The 21,376-nt window shown below is 36.4% G+C and overlaps 1 protein-coding gene and 1 non-coding gene across 2 annotated transcripts; both read left to right on the top strand.

Annotated features, from left to right (window-relative positions):
- Nucleotides 1–9,858: 9,858 nt before the first annotated feature.
- LOC132638876 (U6 spliceosomal RNA) lies at nt 9,859–9,959 on the top strand. Its single transcript, XR_009581937.1, has one exon. It is a non-coding gene; the product is annotated as a U6 spliceosomal RNA (small nuclear RNA).
- A 9,847-nt stretch (nt 9,960–19,806) lies between these two features.
- LOC132635293 (glycine-rich cell wall structural protein 1.8-like) lies at nt 19,807–20,948 on the top strand. Its single transcript, XM_060351620.1, has one exon. It carries the CDS (start codon nt 19,867–19,869, stop codon nt 20,680–20,682), a length of 816 nt encoding a protein of 271 aa, XP_060207603.1. The 5' UTR covers nt 19,807–19,866; the 3' UTR covers nt 20,683–20,948.
- Nucleotides 20,949–21,376: the final 428 nt, after the last annotated feature.

The following is a 21,376-nucleotide window of genomic DNA, read 5'->3' as shown; positions in this document are numbered from 1 at the left end:
TAAAACTATTAGCAACTATTATAAATTTTATTTCAAATAGCATTCTAAGATTTCCTTTTATACAAAGTATTAATCTTATTTTTAATAGCCTTCTTATTTAAAGCCTTAGCAATATGTATAAGTCTTATGCTAAGCAGTTCATATTTTTTTTGAAACACTAGCAGCATTACAAGCCCACTTCTTAAAATTTGAATGCTACATCTTTAACTTCAATTAATTAACCTAAGTTTGGTCGGATAACCGTAAGTTAACGGATTCTAAAGGAGGCCTAACCCCTTCCCTATAGGATAATATAGAGCCCTTACCTAGAATCGCATTGGTTAAGCAGACCATTAACAGAGGTTTAGTTTTAACTTTACCTTAGTTAATATTTAGGTGTCCTAATTCACCGTTAAATTAATTAGGTGGCGACTCCTTAAAACAAAAATAAACAGGAATCACCAATACGTCATACTCCTAAATCAACCAGGTTAAAAAGGGGTGTGACAGTCGTCTATCAAGCACATTCAAATAATCTGGTTTCACTCCCCGAAGCAAATGAAGAAATATCACAACCTACCTCCGGGAGAGATAAAATAACAAAGAAAATACATGTGGTATAAAAGTCGTTGCAACACGTACCTGTTGTACGTAGAACATCTCAAATAATTTTATTAAGTATCATTCTACGACAAAAGAAATTAGAGTAGAATGTTTCTACTATAACCACATCGATACGTTATGGTTAGTTTTTATTGATATCCTTGAAGCATATAACAATTAATGTATCTTTTCCTGAAGGATGTGATTACTATGTGGTTGTCGATTTGATGCAAGATGTTAATGGCTAATCTCTTTGAAGGAGATATTTGAAATACTGAAGTTCAGAACTTAACGTTTATTTTTATACTATATAAATTAAAATTGTCTTTAAATTTTCATTTGGTTGTTGTTTTATTTCATGACACCAGTGGTGTTTAACCAAATTTTCTTTCATGATACAAGCTGTTTCTAAGCAATATTTGGCAATACAAATATATCTTCCCAAGGGCTCCAGAAGAGCTAATTGTTTGTTTACAAGAATCATGATATGACCAGTAGTGTCCAAATAATATCTAATTATGGTATAAATTAAAGTCTCCTGAAGAGGTTGTAGATGATAGCCCCATTCATCCTAGATCATAATTGGTACGATCGGAACACAAATTGTACTAAAGCTGAAGTTTATTGGCAATAAAAATAATAATCATATCGATACTAAAAATGATTGGAAGATTGAATATCTCCAAATTACAACGAGCAGGAAATACATATGTGAAACGATACCCCAGCATGATAAGATCATATGCCACAATAAACCGAAAGTTTATTGATATAAAATCTTATGCAATAGTAAATCAGAAGTTTATAAAATAAATAGCACTCGTCATGGAAAACTTGAAGTTTACGGGTACAGATAATTTTATCAGTTGAAAAGACCATTTTGATCGTCTTGATTTAAATATGAAGTGCTAATTGAGTACTCAAAACATATTGAAGAACTAGAAGATTCTTCAACAATTTTTTTGTGTTGCTTGTTCTCATGATAAGTTGATTACACCAGCTAATGTTGGGACTGAATCCCCAAATTTCTGGAAAATATAAAAAGGTGAATGTGGGCCCCTTCACCTGCAATGTGATGTCTTAAATAGATGCATCTATGAGACATGTAAGTTTATTGTCAACTGGCAGTTTGACATCTACGAAGTTGCTTGCTCAAAATAAATGAGTTGGAAGCACAATTTCCAGATATGTAATAAAGATAATTCATCTTGATAATGCTGGTTTAAATCTAAGCTGGCTTGGCATTGGATGCCTCCATAATATAGCTAAACCATTGCTTATGAGAACAGAGCTTCAGATGTTGGTATGAGATATGATATATTGCATACAACGACACCTGTATGCTTCAAACCGATAAATTATGATAAATTCTCCCCTCATAATTGGGTCAGGGTCAGGAACTAGATATTTCCATCTTATAGCTTTTGATGTGCGGTATATAATTAATGGATATACCATGATGCACATAGATGGATTTCCCAAATAATATGAGGATATATGTTAGTTTTTCTAACATAAGGGAGAGAAAATATGCAGCTAAGAAATATGTTGTGAATTATCATCAATATAATCCTCAGATAATTCAAATAAAATACTGGAGGCATTTGCTGATCGAACTATTTCATATTTCATCTGCAAAATGCTCCTAATGTCCCTGAAGGACAAAGTCTACAACATGCATGAAGTATGGTAGACCAATCGGTTCCAAATGTAATAATCCTTGAAAAAGGGGATGAGCAAATGATCAAAATGATCATAATAAAGAGGCAATGTGCTCTTGAAGAGCCTACGACATAACACTTCATGAAACCTTATGGGAGGTTTAGGTACTTGAAAACAATAAAGTGATGAGATCTCAATAAGTTATATCGAATTATGAACTGATACAAAATGATATCTCGTCGATGATATCCTTGATACAATATGGCGCGCAATATTGTATAAGATTGTGAGGATCTGAGTTCTACGTCTCTTAAATCATGCCGACATAAAAATAATTACCAAGTGATATGATACATCTTGGTAAGCGTAAAGCTTATTCGACCTGCAGTCCAGACATCAGAAGATGCCACGCCATTTAACAACTAAATGGGTGTTGTCACGATCTATATGTTTTACTTGATAAAATTCAAAAAAATTTGAATGATCCAAAATGCTTGAAGCATATACAAGTTCTTGGGGAACTTGTTCATAATCCTTATATGGATTAAATCAAGAAAGGTGAATGTGCTTTAATCACCTTAGTGTACAAAGATGACCATGTTTACCATTGTCTCTTTATGATAATCAGAACCTTTCATATTATTGTACAATTTGATGACTTGAATATTTCTGGAGCTCTTGAAGAGTTTTCAAAAATAGTTGATTATCTGCTTAAAGAAGTTGAAATGAGAAAACTATATTGGTCCTAACGTACCATATATTTGTGCAATTGTTGCACTTATTTATCTTACTATAACTATAAGCATGATATAATTTCTCTCCTTCATAGAGATATTGAATAAGATCGATTGCATATTGTCAATGAAAGCCCTAACATAAATGTGTTTATCCTAACAAATGTTGTCAAGTGTTTTGGATATACATGACATTCATCTGATCAACATAAGAGTTCTATCCAGATATGTTATCTATTTCCATAAAGGATTACTGTCATACCATGTTGTTTTACATGACAGTCAAATTGTAGAAAGATAACAACAGTTTATAAACCAAGTCAAGAATGTACTTGACGTGATTGCAACAATATTGTATGCCGCTGAAACACATCTATCTAAAGAATGAAGAATTTGATGCTTAACCAGTTCGTCAAATGATCATTTGACAGATCTGATCACAAAGACACTACCAACGTCAACATATGATATATTGTATACAAGATTGGAGTACATGATCTCCAGAAGAATGGTGATATTGATAATCCTGCAGATTTGTTCACCAAATCTTTGCCAACTTCAACTCTTGAGAAGATGTTATTCAAGATTGGAATATGAAGACTCCGACATCTGAATTTTGGTCTTCGCCAGGGGGAGTAAAATATGCGTTGTACTCTTTTTTCCTCAACCAAGGTTTTGTCCCATTGAGTTTTCTTGATAAGATTTTTAATGAGGCAGCTGAAATGCGTATTACCAGATTTGTGTACGCTTTTTCCTTAACTAGGATTTTTCCCACTGGGTCTTTCCTAGTAAAGTTTTAACGAGACACATTATCTATTAATAAACATTCAAGGGGGAGTGTTATAAACCATTTGTCAAGTTGTATTTTAGATGTATTATTAATGATTATACAACTAAACATGTAAGGTATACCACTTGACTTAAAGTGGTAAATACAACTTGCCCTTGCAAGTTGTATCTTTGTTGTTTCTTAGTTGTACCAAGTTGAATCCATCAACTTGCACAAGTTGTATATTGTAGGTTGAGGAGAAAACTTGTTCTATAAATAAGGAACTTTGTCTTCTCATTTGTAAAATTCAAGAAAAGATGATAATATAATCTCTTCCTCCTCTCTACAAAGTTATTGGTTTGCTTCTCTTATATATTTGCAATTATATAGTTTTATAACAACAATAATTATTTTATAGGATATATACAACTCCCAACAAAACCTATAAAATTAGGAATTTTAGAAACATGAATAACCAGAGCAACCGCCGAATAAGCTTTGAAGCTAAAATTGGATTTGCAAAATGGGAATCATCTTGGACTGATTTGTTGTTACCAAAGTTTGGAAACATCTTGAGAAGATTATATCTCAAGTTTGGGATGATTTGGTGCAGTTTGGTGATGTTTTGAATTGAATTTCATATCGAACTTCGAGATTGAAGAAGAACACTATCATGTATATCACTTATATATTATACTAGCATTATCGCACGGGCCGAACATGTCTATTCACTTTAATTAGCCAGTCTTTAAGGTTTGTATTTTGAAAATTACTTTTAAAAACATTCTAATTGTTATTATATATAGCAACATATACAAAATGTATTTATGTATCATCACTTTAGTTATAATTAAAAGATGGAGTTTAAAAATTAAAAACATATGATGGAATTAAGTCTTTGAGATGGAAAGAGTCGGACTTTTTTCTTATTGTCATAACAATGAAAGTTGTTCATTGATGTGGAAAAAAAATTTAGTAAGAATATGAGGGAAAATGAATATTTTGATTCTCGATTTTTTTAGGTTGATATCCATTTCAATTAGCTAACTGTTCAGATCCAAACATAAAAACCATTATTGTATATATTGGATTTTTTAAAAGCAAAACTAATAAAATATTTTTATTAAATTAATTTAAAAATATATTATCATTTTTTATATTAACAATTATAGATTAAAAAAAAATTGTTACAAAGAAATCAAAATTAGAAAGATATATGTTGTATCGTAAATCACCAAATTTTAATTCCGAAATAAATACATAAAGTAATACATTTTATAAATGTAAAAAAACAATAATCAGAGACTGCAAAAGAGAGTAAAATAAGTAAAGTATTGATAAAGAAGGAAAACGGGGATAAAAGTCACTCCTTCCCTTCACTTTTACTTGTCCATGTTAGCATATCAAGAAAAAGAAATTTTCTTCTTCTTATTTTACCCTTCAAATTAATTACTCATTTTCAAATCATTTTATGAGTCTATTGAGACTATACACCAATAAATATGGATATTATAATAAAATATATAATTCAGTTATTAATTCTTAAAGAGCGTGAAAAGTCAAAAGTGGACAACTTATGTGTAGGAGAATTAAAATTGAAGTGCATACGTGTATACATGAGAAGAGAGTAAATACCGAGTACTATGACATATGTTCAAGTGAGATAAAAAAGTAGTTGGTTAAAGTGTATAATTTATATAACTTTTGGCACAAATTTGCATTGCTATTGTTCCTCCTCTCTTCTTCACGTTTAAAGTATTGACAAAGAAGAAAAATGGGGATAAAAGTCACTTCCTCCGTTTACTTTTACTTGTCCACGATAACATATCAAGAGAAAGAAATTTTTGTTCTTATTATTAACTTTACCCTTCACATATTACTTATTTTCAAATCATTTTCGAAGGTTATTGAGACTTACACCAATAAATATGAATATTGTGGTAAAATGTATACTCCCTTCGTCCCATATTACTTGTCACTTTACCTTTTGCACGCCTCTTAAGAAATCTTAAATAAAAGATATATTTTACTATCTTACTCATATCTCTCTCCAATAAATACATTCTAATCAAAATTGACTATTTTCAAGAACATTTATTACTAAGGGTAAGATGGAAAAGATTTAATTAATTTTATCTTAGTTTTGTGAATGAACAAGTAATTTGGACATATATTTTTAGTAATGTGGCCAAGTAATATGGAACGGAGAGAATAAGATGGGAAAGATTTAATTAATTTTATCTTAGTTTTGTAAATGAACAAGTAATTTGACATATATTTTTAGTAATGTTGAGTACTTCATTTATGAACAAGTAAAAGTGCACGGATGAAATACATAAGTGTCGTAGAATTAAAATCGAAGGGCATACGTATATACATGAGAAGAGAATAAATATTCAGTACTATGACATATGACCTATGTCATATGTCCACGTGGGATAAAAAAGTAGTTGATTAAAATGTACAATTTATATAGCTTGTGGTACAACATTTTATGCATGTGTTAGTCCACCAACCACACTTATATATAATAGAAATATTTGTCATGTTTATGCTATTGATGCACATGACATGCACACAATATATAAGGTATATATATATATATATGATATACTAGAATATACATATAACACATACAATATATGCATAAAATGAAGACACTGGCCTTATAAATTACAAAAGATTATCTTCCCTTACTTTTTACTTGTTCTTCGCCACACCAGCACTCGAAATCACCATAACCTCTAATCATTCTGTTATGACAACGCAAAAACCATTTCAATAAATAATTAAAAGAAAGAAGCAATTTTGAATTTGCTAACCACAAAATACCATTTTGTAAGGACAAGCAATAGAGTTCAGATCTGTAGCTAAATCTTCAAGTAGTAAATACTGCTTTGATAAGTAAAATATTTCTTTTGTCTTCAATGTTGGGGTTTCTTAAGTTCCCTGTACGGAGATTTAATGAAAAAACTGTAGCGAGAATAATAAAAATGGTTCCTTATGTTTAGGTAGGTTCAAAGTAGCTTTGAAATATATTCGTGAGCAATTTTGATCATTTATATTTGTCAAAAGTGAGCATCTTTGATCTTCGTCAAATATTTTACAAACTCTTATTGTTAGATTTAACAGGAACTGTTAAAAAAATAGGATTTAATATGAATTCACATATGGAGGTATAGTTTTTGAAATTTTATGCTATTTTGGTCTAATTTTAGAGCCTGGTGCAGCTTTTAAGATGCAGTTTCTGCCCCTTCTATTGAATCTATTTATGATATTTGGTGTAGTTTTTGATGCTGGGATTTTTGAAATTTAATGGGGCTTTCTTGGTGTTCGGGGTTAAATATTTTGTATCACACATCTGTAAATATAAAACTTAGTTTCTTCAATATTTGACAGTGATTATAAGTGCTGACTTTTGACAAATTTAGAGAAACAAAACTGCTCGGGATATATTTAAGAGACTACTTTGCACGTATCCCAAACGTAAAGGATCATTTTTGTTTATTCTAAATCTTCACATATATATGCAGCTGTGTTTTCTTTTTTCTTTTACAAATAAAAATATGCATCTGCTAACTTATTTTCTCTTTTATATACTAAGACATCGCTTAATTGTAATTTTCAACTGGTGGAATATCCTTAACTTGTCGAAGCCCATAAATGATTCATGTCCTAGATGTTGTCTTGTATATTGCTTGTGCAAAAGGCCTAAATCCCCCCAAAAAAAACAAAGTGACAAAGACAGATTGAAGTGTAAATTGTTTTGAAATGAATCTCTATCAAGAAAAGAGTTAAAAACTTAAATTAAAGTATTTCCTGTTTATATGAGTTATTTAAATATGATTGAACACAAAGTTTTAGATATTAATTTGACTTATTTATATTTGTAGCAGTGAAGAAAATATTAGTAGTTGAAAAATAAGTTTCAATAGAAAATGTAACATCAACGTTTAAAATGTAGATATTTAATTGAATTTGAGATGTTGTTGGGTTCAGAATATTTCTAATAATATATTGTTAATGAAACGGTATCAATTTTTTAAACATCTTAAAATAAAAGGACTTAAACGTTAGATTTCTATTTTCTATGCTATCATTTCCTTTTCAACATTTGAGAGAAGGGAACGGAGCATTTAGATTCATTTTTTTGCACGGATTGTCCTTCAAAGTCGCTGATCTTTAATTTTTGTCTTCACTTAAAAAAGTGGCCGAAAATATCCCGAGATTCTGGATTCAAAATCCCGCTCAGTCAAAAACAAAAAATCCGCAAGGTAAAGCTTCGCGAAGAGTCTGCCTTATAAGGCAGAATTGTCCTAAGGCAGAGGTTTGCTTGTGCCTTAAGGCATTTTTTTTTAAACTGCTAGAATTCTATCAAATTTAAGGCTTAACTTTTGTCTGAATAGGCCTAATTTTGCAACGTAACTCTGCCTTGCGATTATTTTTTTATACTGAGTTGGGATTCAAACCCAGAACCTCGAGGTATTTTTAACGAAAGACAAAAATTAGACTAGTAATTAGAGGGACAAAAATTAAAGACCACCCCCGAATAAGGAAAATCGTGCAAATTTCCCATTTATATTCATCTCATAAATGGTTTCGATTGATGGTAACCCACAACTGATACCAGGCCCATAACAGAGTGGAGCCCAAACATTCTAATTCTTTTAATAATTAAAAAGAAGAATTGGTCAAAGTAACCATCCAACTGCTCAAACTAAAAGTACAATGGCGGATGCATAATATGTATACAATATTATTCATATATAATTGTTGTATAACGTATATATTGAGTGTCTAATTCATGCATATTGGCTGGAAAAATAAACAGTGAATCTGACCGTCTGTTGAATTTAAGTGCCTCTAAAAAACGTATGGCCCAAGCAATTTGCAATGGTCATGATCTAATTAACACATGAAATTTGACCTTTGCATAAACCTCAGAGATGAATTCTATATCTTCTCTTTTCTTATTATCCATTTCTTCTTTTGGCAACAAAGTCAATATTGGAACACTGAGTATATCAATGGAAGATAATATCTTAAATGAGTGTAATTGGATCCACTTTTACCATTTGGAAAAAATTAAACCAATCATCGCTTAGAGGAACTAACCACCGCCACCAAGGTATATGATTCTATGAAGACGGCAGGGTTTATGTATTGTGCTCTACAATGCCTTTATTCGTGAAAACAGCAGCAAGAGAGAAAATATTCTTCACAACTATCAATAGCTTAATAGTTTTGACATGATTAGTGGTGGCAAAATTATCTCAAAAGAACATAACCCCCCAACCCAAAAAAAATCCATTCAGGTTTGGGAAGGGTTAATAAGAGCATTTTATTCTATTAACTCAGGGATCTTTAACTCAGTTCATTATGACTCGCTTAATTCAACCCATTCAAAAATGGTCTTGTATGCAACGCAGATTGACCCATGAAAAACTTCGTCTATATATTTTTAAAAAGACATTTTTTTTATTTGATATGTTACATATAGTTATAATATAGGGATGTTTTTTTATTAGGTACTCAAATAAATTACAATAAAACAAATACAAAAAATTAAAACGTTGTAAGCATTGGCGGGTTGGATTATTACCCGGTTTGTAGCCATTTCAACCCAAGAAATTTCTGGACGGGTCAATGACCCATTTATTTATTACTTCAACTCATTTTACCATGCTCAATTTCAGCCCAACTCACCCATTTGACATCCCTAAATGTGATTATTGTATCTGCAATAATCACATGCATGGACGATTTATTTTTCAAGAAATTAATTCATTAATTTATCTAATTCTATGGGAGAACACATTATACTAGATTTTTATATATATAATTACGCCATCCACCCAGGATCTACACTCCCGGTGTGGTGGGGTTTGTCTTAGACCCCTGCCATGTCTATTGTTCATTGTCATTGCAAAATACAAGAGATCACTCACAAGATTACATCATATCCGACGATTTCTTTTCGTCATTGGAATACAAGTAAATCTCATATACGATGGTAGGTTAGTTAATTAGAACTGGGATAATATAAAAGAGTTTAGCAGATTATGTCTAGAGTGTATTGCATTAATTCTTTACTTTCAAATCTCACAAAGAGGGCCTTTCGGGAATATTCGATAAAACTGGAACAATACGGAAAAAATTAGCTTGCCTCTGTGAGGATGACACACACAAATCGAGAGGAAAGTTAGCTTTATCCAAGCTTCCTGTCTGCCTTGATATTTATATAAGATAATCAAACTAAGTCCCATACATGTTATGTTCGACTAGTAGCGAGAGGAAGGATATTGTTATTGATGCGCCTTTGGATCTAAGAATTGGGTGAAGATGGACGTAAGAAATGATGTAGTCGAGAGGAAAATGTTAGTATTATTATTGTCATACTATGAGGCTGTGATTGAGAAAGGGAAAAAGGATCAATCCACTAAAACATAGCAAAGAGAAATGGGGAGGTCCCATCATAAGGGTAGAGAAAGTGGTATAGCATGTGAAGCTCTAGAAGGTAAGGACCATTTCTTTAGGGTTTCGATAATGTTTATGTAGGCTAATAAGCATCCTAGTCTAGAAATAACGATGAGATCATTTGGATGTCATACAAATGAAAAAAGAGAGTCTATATAGCTCTAAGCATAAAACCTTTTCAATTCAATGAAATTGAGGGATAAAAAGGACCACATGGTATCATATATGTTCACACTAATTAGTGATTCTCTTGTTTGTCATATAAGGTATATAAAGTTAACATGATGAATCTTGAAATTAGTCTTTGTTGACGTGCACAATGTATGTCTATAGTATATATGTACTTAATTCAGATGCAGATTTAGGATTTTGATGAGTTTGGAATTTGACCATTTTGAGTTAATTGGTTCTAAATTATTTAATAATATATATTCCCCCCCCCCCCCCCCCCCCGGTCCCAAAAAGACTGTCTGGATTCGGATTACGAGGGTCAAGCTGACTAATGTTTAATGTGAATTCGGACATAGAATCTTTAATTTTTTTGAAATAAAAATTACATACTTAGAAACTACACAACAAGTACTATAAGTCACAATTAGTTTACAATAGTGGCGAAGTCAGGATTTTCACTAAAGAGGTTCAAAATTTGTAGAACTGAACACACGAAGAAGTCGAAGGGGATTCAATATCTACTAAATATACATAAAAAATAATTTTAACGATGTATAAATAATGTTATTTTTCGTCAAAGGGAGCTATGCCTGGCTCCGTCCCTGATTTGCAATTCAAAATATTTAGAAAGTATCTGAAAAGACTATGGTCAAAGAAAATATACTTAGACTGTCCAAGCATAACTAAGACTATCTTTCTGAATACATATTACGGAAATTCATAAAATAATTATAGAATTTACCATAAAAATTACTAAATTCTGCCGAACTCTCGTCTTTTGAACTGTACATCGGCCCGGACTGAACCCACCACAGGAAAGCTATACACGGTAGGGTAATAACGTGTAAACTACTGATAGACTTCATTTGTATAACTAAACGATTGACTAAGCTGCACAACTTTAATAATCAGAAATATGTTACTACCTTTTTGAACTAATAATGCCGTTAATTATATTAGAATCTGAGGTTCTAAATTATTCATGGTACTCGCTGTTCATATCAATGAAGATATATCTGTATATCTTGCATTAGCCCCAACGCACAACTAGCCTATAAAATGTACCTAGGATGCATATATCTCTATAAAGTTACGAAGTCCTATCTTTTTTCTTTTTCTTTTTTCAATTAAAGTTGAGTCTCCATTGATCATTGATCTGCAAGAAGTTACAATTTCAAGCTTGACATGATCATTAAGATGAGCCTAATAGTATTTGTCCTGACCAAAATTCACGAAATTTACAAGATGGCTCAAGGGGTTTCATAAATTGTGGGATAGTTTTGTTTGCTTATTTATGAAAGCTGGAAAGTTCCATAGGTCCATGTTTGAAAGTCCGTTAACTTGTCCGAGTAGATCTGAGAAAGAATTGAAAACATGAATTCCATCAGAATTCAGAACCATGGTTAATGTTGAATCCATGCTTTTCAACTAGCTCCTGAATTTCTTGGAAGGATAGAGTCAGTATCATCTACCAAGTGTCATAAGTGATTGTACCAATAAATTTTAAATTATACATTGTTTGCAACAAATTTTGATATGCGGAAAATAAACTGCAACCACAAACAAAAAATAAGAAACAATAATATTTTTATTGATAAACAGTGCGGATACAACTCTGTTCATTCCCTTGATTCTTCTCTACTACTTTTTCCCCGTCCTTGTGATATATTTGATCTCCAAAACATTAGGCAGTTTGATAAAGACAGTATTTGATGTCATGATCGCTTTGTGAATATGTCACACCCCCGACGAGGAGTAGGACAGGCTCCGACCCGTAGGCCGAAGTCACATGACTTAACTGTTACTTGGACATCACATACCATAACTCAAGAACGTCTGCTCGCGGAAAAGGGCTAACATAAAAGTATTCGATAAATCAACACATATATACATATGCGGACCGACAAGGTCGCTACAACATCAAGTATATCGTAAAGCCGACAAGGCTATCAGAAACATGTCAAGAAGCCAAAACAAGGCCGACAAGGCCATACATAATAATTACATATCCCACAATGTCCATGAGCCTCTAAGAGTATACATATGAACATATATTACACTAACAGAAAAATACCAAAAGGTAGCAAGCCCGGAGTAGTGGTACTTGCTAGCACCGCTGAAGCTGGAGGATCCTACTGCGGTTGCTCCTCCAAAAATCTGTCAGCGCCTGCAGCACGAAATGCAGCGTCCCGGGCAATGGGACGTCAGTACGGATAAAAGTACTGAGTATGTAAGGCAGGAGGGCAATAACATAATTAAGATAAAATGTGACATTAATATAGGCAAAAGAAAACTGAACATCTGGAAGTAGCACAAAATGCAATGCATGATCCTGTCTCGACCTCGATGTTTAAGAAACCCATTTGAATCCAGTTCGAAGGCTGAGATCCTATTTTGTTGCACTCCTTCCTTAATGTTAATTAAAACTGGATCTTCATAGAGGCAAGAGTCGATTGGGATATATTCTGTAAAGCAATTCCAATGTCTTCCGAATCTAGTAAGCGAACTCCCAAATTTGCTAAGCGATGAAGTTCTCTGGTTATTTCTAATTTTTCTGCTGGCACATACAATAGACTTCCCATTGATTTGCGACTTAGGGCATCAGCTACAACATTAGCTTTGCCGGGATGATATAAAATCTCAGCATCATAATCCTTTAGCAATTCGAGCCATCTTCGCTGCCTCAAATTCAATTCCTTTTGCCTAAATATATATTGAAGGATTTTATGGTCCGTGTAGATATCGACATGAACTCCATATAAATAATGCCGCCATATCTTTAGAGCGTGAATCACTGCCGCCAGCTCTAGATCATGAGTTGGATAATTTTGCTCATGTTTTCGTAGTTGTCGGGAGGCATAAGTAATTACCTTACCATTTTGCATCAACACACAACCCAGACCGGTGCGTGACGCATCACAGTATACACTGTAACCCTCGGTGCCTTCTGGAAGGGTGAGGATAGGGGCAGATATCAACTTATCATTCAATTTCTGGAAAATCCGCTCGCACGCTTCTGACCATTGAAACTTGGCCCCCTTCTGAGTTAACTTTGTAAAGGGAGCCGCTATAGAAGAAAATCCCTCTACAAATCTTCGATAATATCCAGCAAGACCCAAGAAACTTCGAACTTCCGAAGCGGTTGTTGGTCGAGGCCAGTTCTTAACGGCTTCAATCTTCCGATCATCAACTTTAATACCTTCATCGGACACAATATGGCCAAGAAAAGCCACTGAAGTTAGCCAAAATTCACATTTGGAAAATTTAGCATAGAGCCTTTGATCTCACAATGTTTGCAACACTTTTCGGAGGTGATCAGCATGTTCCCTCTCCGAACGAGAATATACCAAGATGTCGTCAATGAACACAATAACAAAAATATCCAAGAAGGGTCGGAATATGGTGTTCATTAGCGCCATAAAGGCCACAGGAGCATTTGTCAATCCGAAGGACATAACTAAGAATTCAAATTGCCCATATCTCGTTCGGAAAGCTGTCTTCGGAATGTCTTCCCCTTTTACTCGTAGCTGATGATACCCTGACCTTAAGTGAATCTTCGAGAATCATTTAGCACCCTGTAGCTGGTCAAACAAATTATCAATTCTAGGAAATGGATACTTGTTCTTGATAGTCACCTTATTCAACTGCCGGTAGTCAATACACATTCTTAGTGAGCCATCCTTCTTGCGCACAAATAATACCGGTGCTCCCCACGGAGAAGTACTGGGCCTAATGAAGCCCTTGTCTAACAAGTCCTGCAATTGCACTTTCAATTCGCGCAACTCGACAGGGGACATACGATAAGGGGGAATACAGATGGGTTGAGTGTCCGAATACACATCAATCGCAAATTCAATTTCCCTTTCGGGAGGGAGGCCTGGTAATTCGTCGGGGAATACATCCTGAAATTCATTAACTACAGGAACGGATTGCAACGTTGGCGGTTTAGCTTCAGTGCTTCTAACTCGAACCAAATGATGAATATACCCTTTGGAAATCATTTTTCGCGCTTTAAGGTAGGAAATAAACCTACCCTTTGGTGCTGGGCTATTGCCCATCCATTTAAGGACTGGTTCACCCGGAAACTGAAATTTCACAATTTTAGACCAACATTCCACATTGGCATAGCAAGAGGCCAGCCAATCCATTCCCATGATAGCATCAAAGTCCACCATTTCTAACTCCACTAGATTTGCAACTGTTTCACGACCACATATCGTAACCACACACTTACGATAAATTCGTCTTGCAATAACAGGTTCCCCGATCGGAGTAGAAACCAAGAAAGGCTTGGACAAAGATTCGGGCTTTATACCGAACTTATCAGCAATATAAGGTGTGATATAAGATAACGTGGAACCCGGATCGATCAATGCATAGACATCATACGAACAAATATATAAGATACCTGTCACAACATCTGGAGACGACTCAAGATCCTGCCGTCCTGCAAGTGCATAAATAAGATTCTGGTTACTGCCAGAAGCAGATACCTGACCTCTTCCCCTACCTCTACCTGCTGGGGCTGGAGAAGAACCTTGTCCAGGAGGGCGAACAGAAGATGAAGATCCTGCGATCGAACCTGTTGGCTGAGCCGGGCCTCCTCTACCATGAGATGGACAGTTTTCCATAACATGACCAGGCTGCCCATAAGAGTAACACACCCCCATACCTTGGCGGCACTGGCCAGAGTGGCCTTTACCGCACTGGTCACAACGGGGCAATGGAGGCCTTACCTAGCTAGATTCTCTTCTGTAAGCAGGAACTGACGCTCTCGAGCCTCGGCTCGGTCCAGAATAAGTGGGTCTATCATAACGCTGCCTCTGGAACCTGGAAGGTGTACTAGCCGCTGAAGGATCTGATCTTCTATAAGGATGGGGCCTATAATCTTCCTGATAAGCGCCTGAATAACCTGCGGATCTGGCCCGCTTATAACTGACCCTTCTCGGTTCTTGCTCAGTCCGCTGTCGGCGTTCAAGGTCCTCCAAATTTTGAGCGTACGCCTGAATACGAGCAATATCCATACCAATCTATAACGAAGCCGTCATACAATCCTTAATCAAGTGAGGCCCAAGTCCCGTCACAAAACGATGTACCCTATCTTCCATTTCAGCCACCATCACCGAGGCGTATCTCACCAAGGAGTTAAACTTCAAACTATACTCCCTAACGCTCATATTGTTCTGACGAAGCATTAGAAATTCATCAGCTCTAGCTCTGCGAATCTCAGCGGGCAGATAATGATCCAAAAAGGCTCTGGTGAATTCCGACCATACTGCTGGAGGTGCGTTCGGCCCTCTCGATTGTTGCCAAGACTCAAACCATACCGCGGCCACATCCCACAGTCTATGAGAAGCTAACTCCACTGATTCTGTGTCAGAAGCATGCATTACCCTCAAAGCGCGGCCCATTCGATCTATAAAATTCTGAGGGTCATCCTTCGGGTTTGTCCCCGTGAACACCGGAGGGTCCAAGGTATAAAAGCCAGGTACACGGGAACTGACATCCCTATCCGGAAGGCCAGCCTGCCGCTGAGTCTGAGCAGCCACCAATCTAGTCAATAACTAGACTGCGTCTCGCAAGTCCTGTTCTGTAGCAGCGGGGTGAAGATCTGGAGGATGAGGAGCCGGAGGGTCTGGAGCCCTATCTTGCTCTTCTGCACTTGATGGAGTAGAGGTAGCATGCGAGGGGGTAGCGCTCTGAGCCTCGCCATGCTCTAACTCAGGTGGCGGTGCTCGGCTCGGGCCTTCGCCAGCAGTGCCCATTATACTACTAACTTTCTTCTTCCTCGGAGGCATCACTGAAAATTAAACACGGAAGGATTAGATGGCTGCATTCTTAACTTGGCTCTATCGCACGATCTAGATCATGAAGAAAAGTATTTTCCAAAATGTCCTGTAGCCTCCTAGCTATAGATATGGTGCACGACATATCGATAACCAGGACTCTACTGGACACGGCTCATGAACATCCCTAGGACTGAACCGCTCTGATACCAATTTGTCACACCCCCGACGAGGAGTATGACAGGCTCCGGCCCGTAGGCCGAAGTCACATGACTTAACTGTTACTTGGACATCACATACCATAACTCAAGAACGTCTGCTCGCGGAAAAGGGCTAACATAAAAGTATTCGATAAATCAACACATATATACATATGCGGACCGACAAGGTCGCTACAACATCAAGTATATCGTAAAGCCGACAAGGCTATCAGAAACATGTCAAGAAGCCAAAACAAGGCCGACAAGGCCATACATAATAATTACATATCCCACAATGTCCATGAGCCTCTAAGAGTATACGTATGAACATATATTACACTAACAGAAAAATACCAAAAGGTAGCAAGCCCAGAGTAGTGGTACTTGCTAGCACCGCTGAAGCTGGAGGATCCTACTGCGGTTGCTCCTCAATAAATCTGTCAGCGCCTGCAGCACGAAATGCAGCGTCCCGGGCAATGGGACGTCAGTACGGATAAAAGTACTGAGTATGTAAGGCAGGAGGGCAATAACATAATTAAGATAAAATGTGACATTAATATAGGCAAAAGAAAATCGAACATTTGGAAGTAGCACAAAATGCAATGCATGATAAAATCATTTGTATGCTTATATATATATATATCTGTATGTAATAGATAGTATCCATGTCTGGCCGTAAGGCTCGGTGTCATATATGTAAAATCATGCCCGGCCATTAAGGCTCGGTGTTATCATCATTAGCCCGCGTCCGGGCCTCCCGCGTCCGGGGCAATATCGTAACATGCCCACTGCAGTGGTGTGCGCATCTACGCGCCATGCCCGGCCGACTATAGCGCGGCACGGTGTAGTAAAATAGTGCATTACATATATATATATATATATATATATATATATATATATATATAAGTAGATACCATTATTGATCTGGACCAAAAAAAAACAACTGTGCAGGATTCCGCTTTTCTTCCGCGATGCGGAAGAAAAGCACAAGGTTCTGAGACCTTCCGCTTTCCTTTCGCGATGCGGACGGAAAGCGCAATGTCCTGAAACCTTCTGTGCAGGACTCCGCTTTCCTTCCGCATCGCAATGTTCTGAGGCTGGGTTTTGAATGAGAAATCAATAATCTGACCTTGGCCTTTCAGAGTGACATGCGGAAGGAAAGCGCAATGTTCTGAGGCTGGTTTTTGAATGAGAAATCAATAATCTGACCTTGGCCTTTCGGAGTGACATAAGGTCGGAAGTCTCCGAATAGCTTATGGAATTTGTATAGAGTCCAAAGGAATGATCGACAATGAGTAAAATAATATTTGAGGAATCAATCCAATAACAATACGTTAAGATTTGATATACAAAGCATGGGAATGGAGTGGATTTATTATGGAACGCTCATCTTTATGTTCTAGTAGGATTCGTGCCAAAGAAAAAGGGTAACGAACACCTTACATACCTTATCCGTCGATTAGTATTCCGTAGCTTGGATTTTGCTCAAAATCCTTACTTCTATGTGATATTTAAGACCCCTTTTATTGCTGAAATTTCTGGAACATTTTAGAGAGTTTTTGATGAATAAAATGGGGTTTTCACCCTTTTTATAGTGGCTGAGGCGGCAGCACTGTAGCGGTACTATAGCAGCACTGTTTCTGCGTTGACAGCTCAGTTTGTAACGTCTATAATTCTCTACTCCAATGTCCTATCGACGAGCGGTTCGTTGCATTAGAAACTAGACTCAACAAACTTCATTTTAGGATTTTGAAACACCTTAAAAATCCTAATATACATGGAGATATACCCCTCCAAAGTTGACTCAAAATCCTGTTTTAAATTTTCGACAAATTTATTTTCCTTGATTTGCTTGGTCCCCGAGTCTTCCATAGTTTATTATATGAACTCAAACCCTCGTAACCATGAGATAAATGCTCCACGTCTAGACTTAAATAACTAACACCTAATAAATTTCACGTACAAAACTACGAGGTGTAACAGAATATTCTAGGGATTTATGGAATTTTCAGGATGGTTTTTCAAGGAAATATGTGTCCTCTTGTATAGGCGTGAGCTAGGGTTTAGGATAGAGTAGCTTCCGAGAAACCCTAGCGGACCTTAGAGTTAGAAGATGGGTTGGACTCGTCTTGTAGAGTTCCATAAAATTTCGATGTCTACAATATTTTAAGTTTTCGGTCATACTTAGCTTTAGACACTGTAACTTTAAGGTGTAAACTCTGATCTTGAACGCTATGGTTTAATATGATTATCTTCCCTCTTTAGCAGAATTAGTGACATATGTATGGTATGTCTTTCTTTGCTTTTCTGCACTTGTGATAATCCTCTACATAATGAGCATAACAAAATAAATAAAGATATATAATTACCCTGCATAATGGAACTTAAATTCATATGTAATATTCTATTATATGATTGTGGATACCATAAAGCAGGCCAGCAGCGTGTGGCCGTGTGCTACAGAAATAGTGACCTAAGCATCCACATTTTACATTTAGCAAACTTATAATCGATTCAAAATGCAAAACTTATTATTGGTGGATGTCATCGAAATCATTCCAATATCTCGTATTTTATATCTAATGTGGTACTTTCTCTCATCTATGTGCTAATCCTTGTAATCAAATCAATCTAGATCTATTTTTAATCGTAACTAATTAGCCGATTGGAGAGAACCTCACAATTTGATCCCTAATGTTGAGAGCTACAGATCTGTGTTAGCTAAACCTGAATCAAAGCTAATATACTTGATTTTTTATTTTTTTTTGGTAACTAATATACTTAATATTCCACCCAAAAACAAAAAATTCTACTTGATTTATTCTTAATTTCACATTAGCAAATAGGATTCAACCTCTTCTCAGTTTGCTGCAAAAACAAATTAAAATTTAACAATATGTTCACAAATGCACCTCAAATGGAGAATGCACAAAGCTAGGGAGGGGAGAAAACCTTTAAAGTAAGGTAATTGTCCACCCCTAATGTAGTATATTGTTCTTCTTTCCTTTCTGTTATAGCACTAACTGTTTTTATCCACGTTAAAAATGAGAAAAAAAGTTGCTTCTACCCAAATAAAGTAAACTAATTGACTTACCTAAGTGAAATATATCCAAGAAACATAGTGATCTATTGTAGGGGGAATTGTTTTGAATTTGGATGCCCAACGAGAAGCATAAAAAAAGATAAAGAGAATAAGTAGGGCCATCATATGTTAAATTTGTTTGGTATACAATATGAAATATGGGAGACAGCACAAGCACACTAGCAAGTATACTAGACTTGGGAATTGAAATGAAATGAAACCAATTTTATGATGGTGTTGGTGAATTATATGGACCACCTTGTAGGGACTAAAATAGCTGCAATTTTATATGCTTTTTGCATAGACGCGCTTTTCTAATCGTTCGAAACATCTTTAAATAGCCTACAATCCATGCAATATCAATATTAAGTCGTGGTTGAGGGATATATTCAACTGTATTCCAATGGAGAAGAGTACTAGAGTTTTTAACATTGTTTTCTTTATTTTATTGAGTATAGGAATATGTTCAGCTGCAAGAACCCTCATCAATCTTGATGTTGGTATTGGCGCCAAGGTTGGCGCCTATGCCGGTGGCGGTGGAGGAGGTTCGGGTGGAGGTAGTGGAGGTGGAGCTGTAGCTGGTGACCATGGTGGTTATGCCGGTGGAAGTGGTCGCGGTGAAGGAGGTGGCAGCGGATATGGTGCTGGTGGGGCACCGGGAGGTGGATACAGCGGTGGAGGTGGCGGTGGCAGTGGTGGTGGTGGCGGAGGAGCGGCTGCTGGTGGAGCACATGGTGGTGGATCCGGTGCAGGTGAAGGAGGAGGAAGCGGTGGCGGATATGGAGCTGGTGGGGCGCCAGGCGGTGGATATGGTGGTGGAGGTGGCCACGGAGGTGGTGGTGGAGGCGGTGGTTCTGCTGCAGGTGGAGCACATGGAGGTGGATCTGGTGCAGGTGAAGGAGGAGGAAGTGGTGGCGGATATGGTGCTGGTGGGGCAGCAGGCGGTGGTGGTGGTGGAGGAGGCCACGGAGGTGGTGGCGGAGGTGGTTCAGCAGGGGGAGCTGGTGGAGCATCAGGTGGCGGCTACGGAGGTGGTGAAGGAGCCGGTGGCGGTGCAGGCGGAGGTCATGGAGCTGGAGGATACGGTGGAGGCGGTGGAGGTGGGGCCGGCGGAGGAGGAGCCTATGCCGGTAGTGAAGGGGGTGGACATGCAGGTGGATATGGTGGTGGTGAAGGGGGTGGATCCGGACATGGTGGTGGTGGCGGCTATGCCCCTTGAAAGCTTATTCTCTTCACAATTTGTGAACACTACAGGATTTCCTCTTATCTATACTATTAAAAATAACATGATCAAATTATGGTAAGAGGAGGTCTAATTCATGAAAGCAAATTAATATTGTTGCAGCTAGAAAAGTGCTCTTAATATATGTGCACGCTTGTTTTTACTTTTAGTTTTAATGTAAGAAAGATGTCTAAACAAAGATATCTTCTGCAAATTGGTGCATTTAATTAATGTAATAAAATGGTTTGGCAGATTCCTGTGTATGTTCTCTGTACGTTGCATGCATGCTATATCTATATAATATTTCTATTACATTGGATGATCTCACAATTACAGGTGAAAAGACATAAAGAGTGCTATTTTAGGAGTAATAACTAAACAAAGAAAGAAAAGAGCAACAGGAAGATGTACTATACTGTGCGTGCAAAGAACAATGGAATAAAGTTCTGGTAAACTTATGCTATAGTAATTAATATACTACGGGTGTGTTTGGTATGGACAATAAAATTATTTTTCAAATTTTGCAAGATTTAGCTGGTCAAAATATTTTAAAAAATAGTTTTTCTAGAAAATAAATTATTTAAAGTTCAGAAAAATGATGACTCTGATCGGAAGTAAGGAAAACAAATTTCATAAATTGCACTCCAATTAATAGTTTCTTCCCCATCCCCCAATACCCTATCAGAATTAC

The sequence above is a fragment of the Lycium barbarum genome, chromosome 4 (genome assembly GCF_019175385.1).
Source record: "Lycium barbarum isolate Lr01 chromosome 4, ASM1917538v2, whole genome shotgun sequence".
NCBI lineage: Eukaryota > Viridiplantae > Streptophyta > Magnoliopsida > Solanales > Solanaceae > Lycium > Lycium barbarum.
This window is presented reverse-complemented; position numbering and strand designations above follow the sequence as displayed.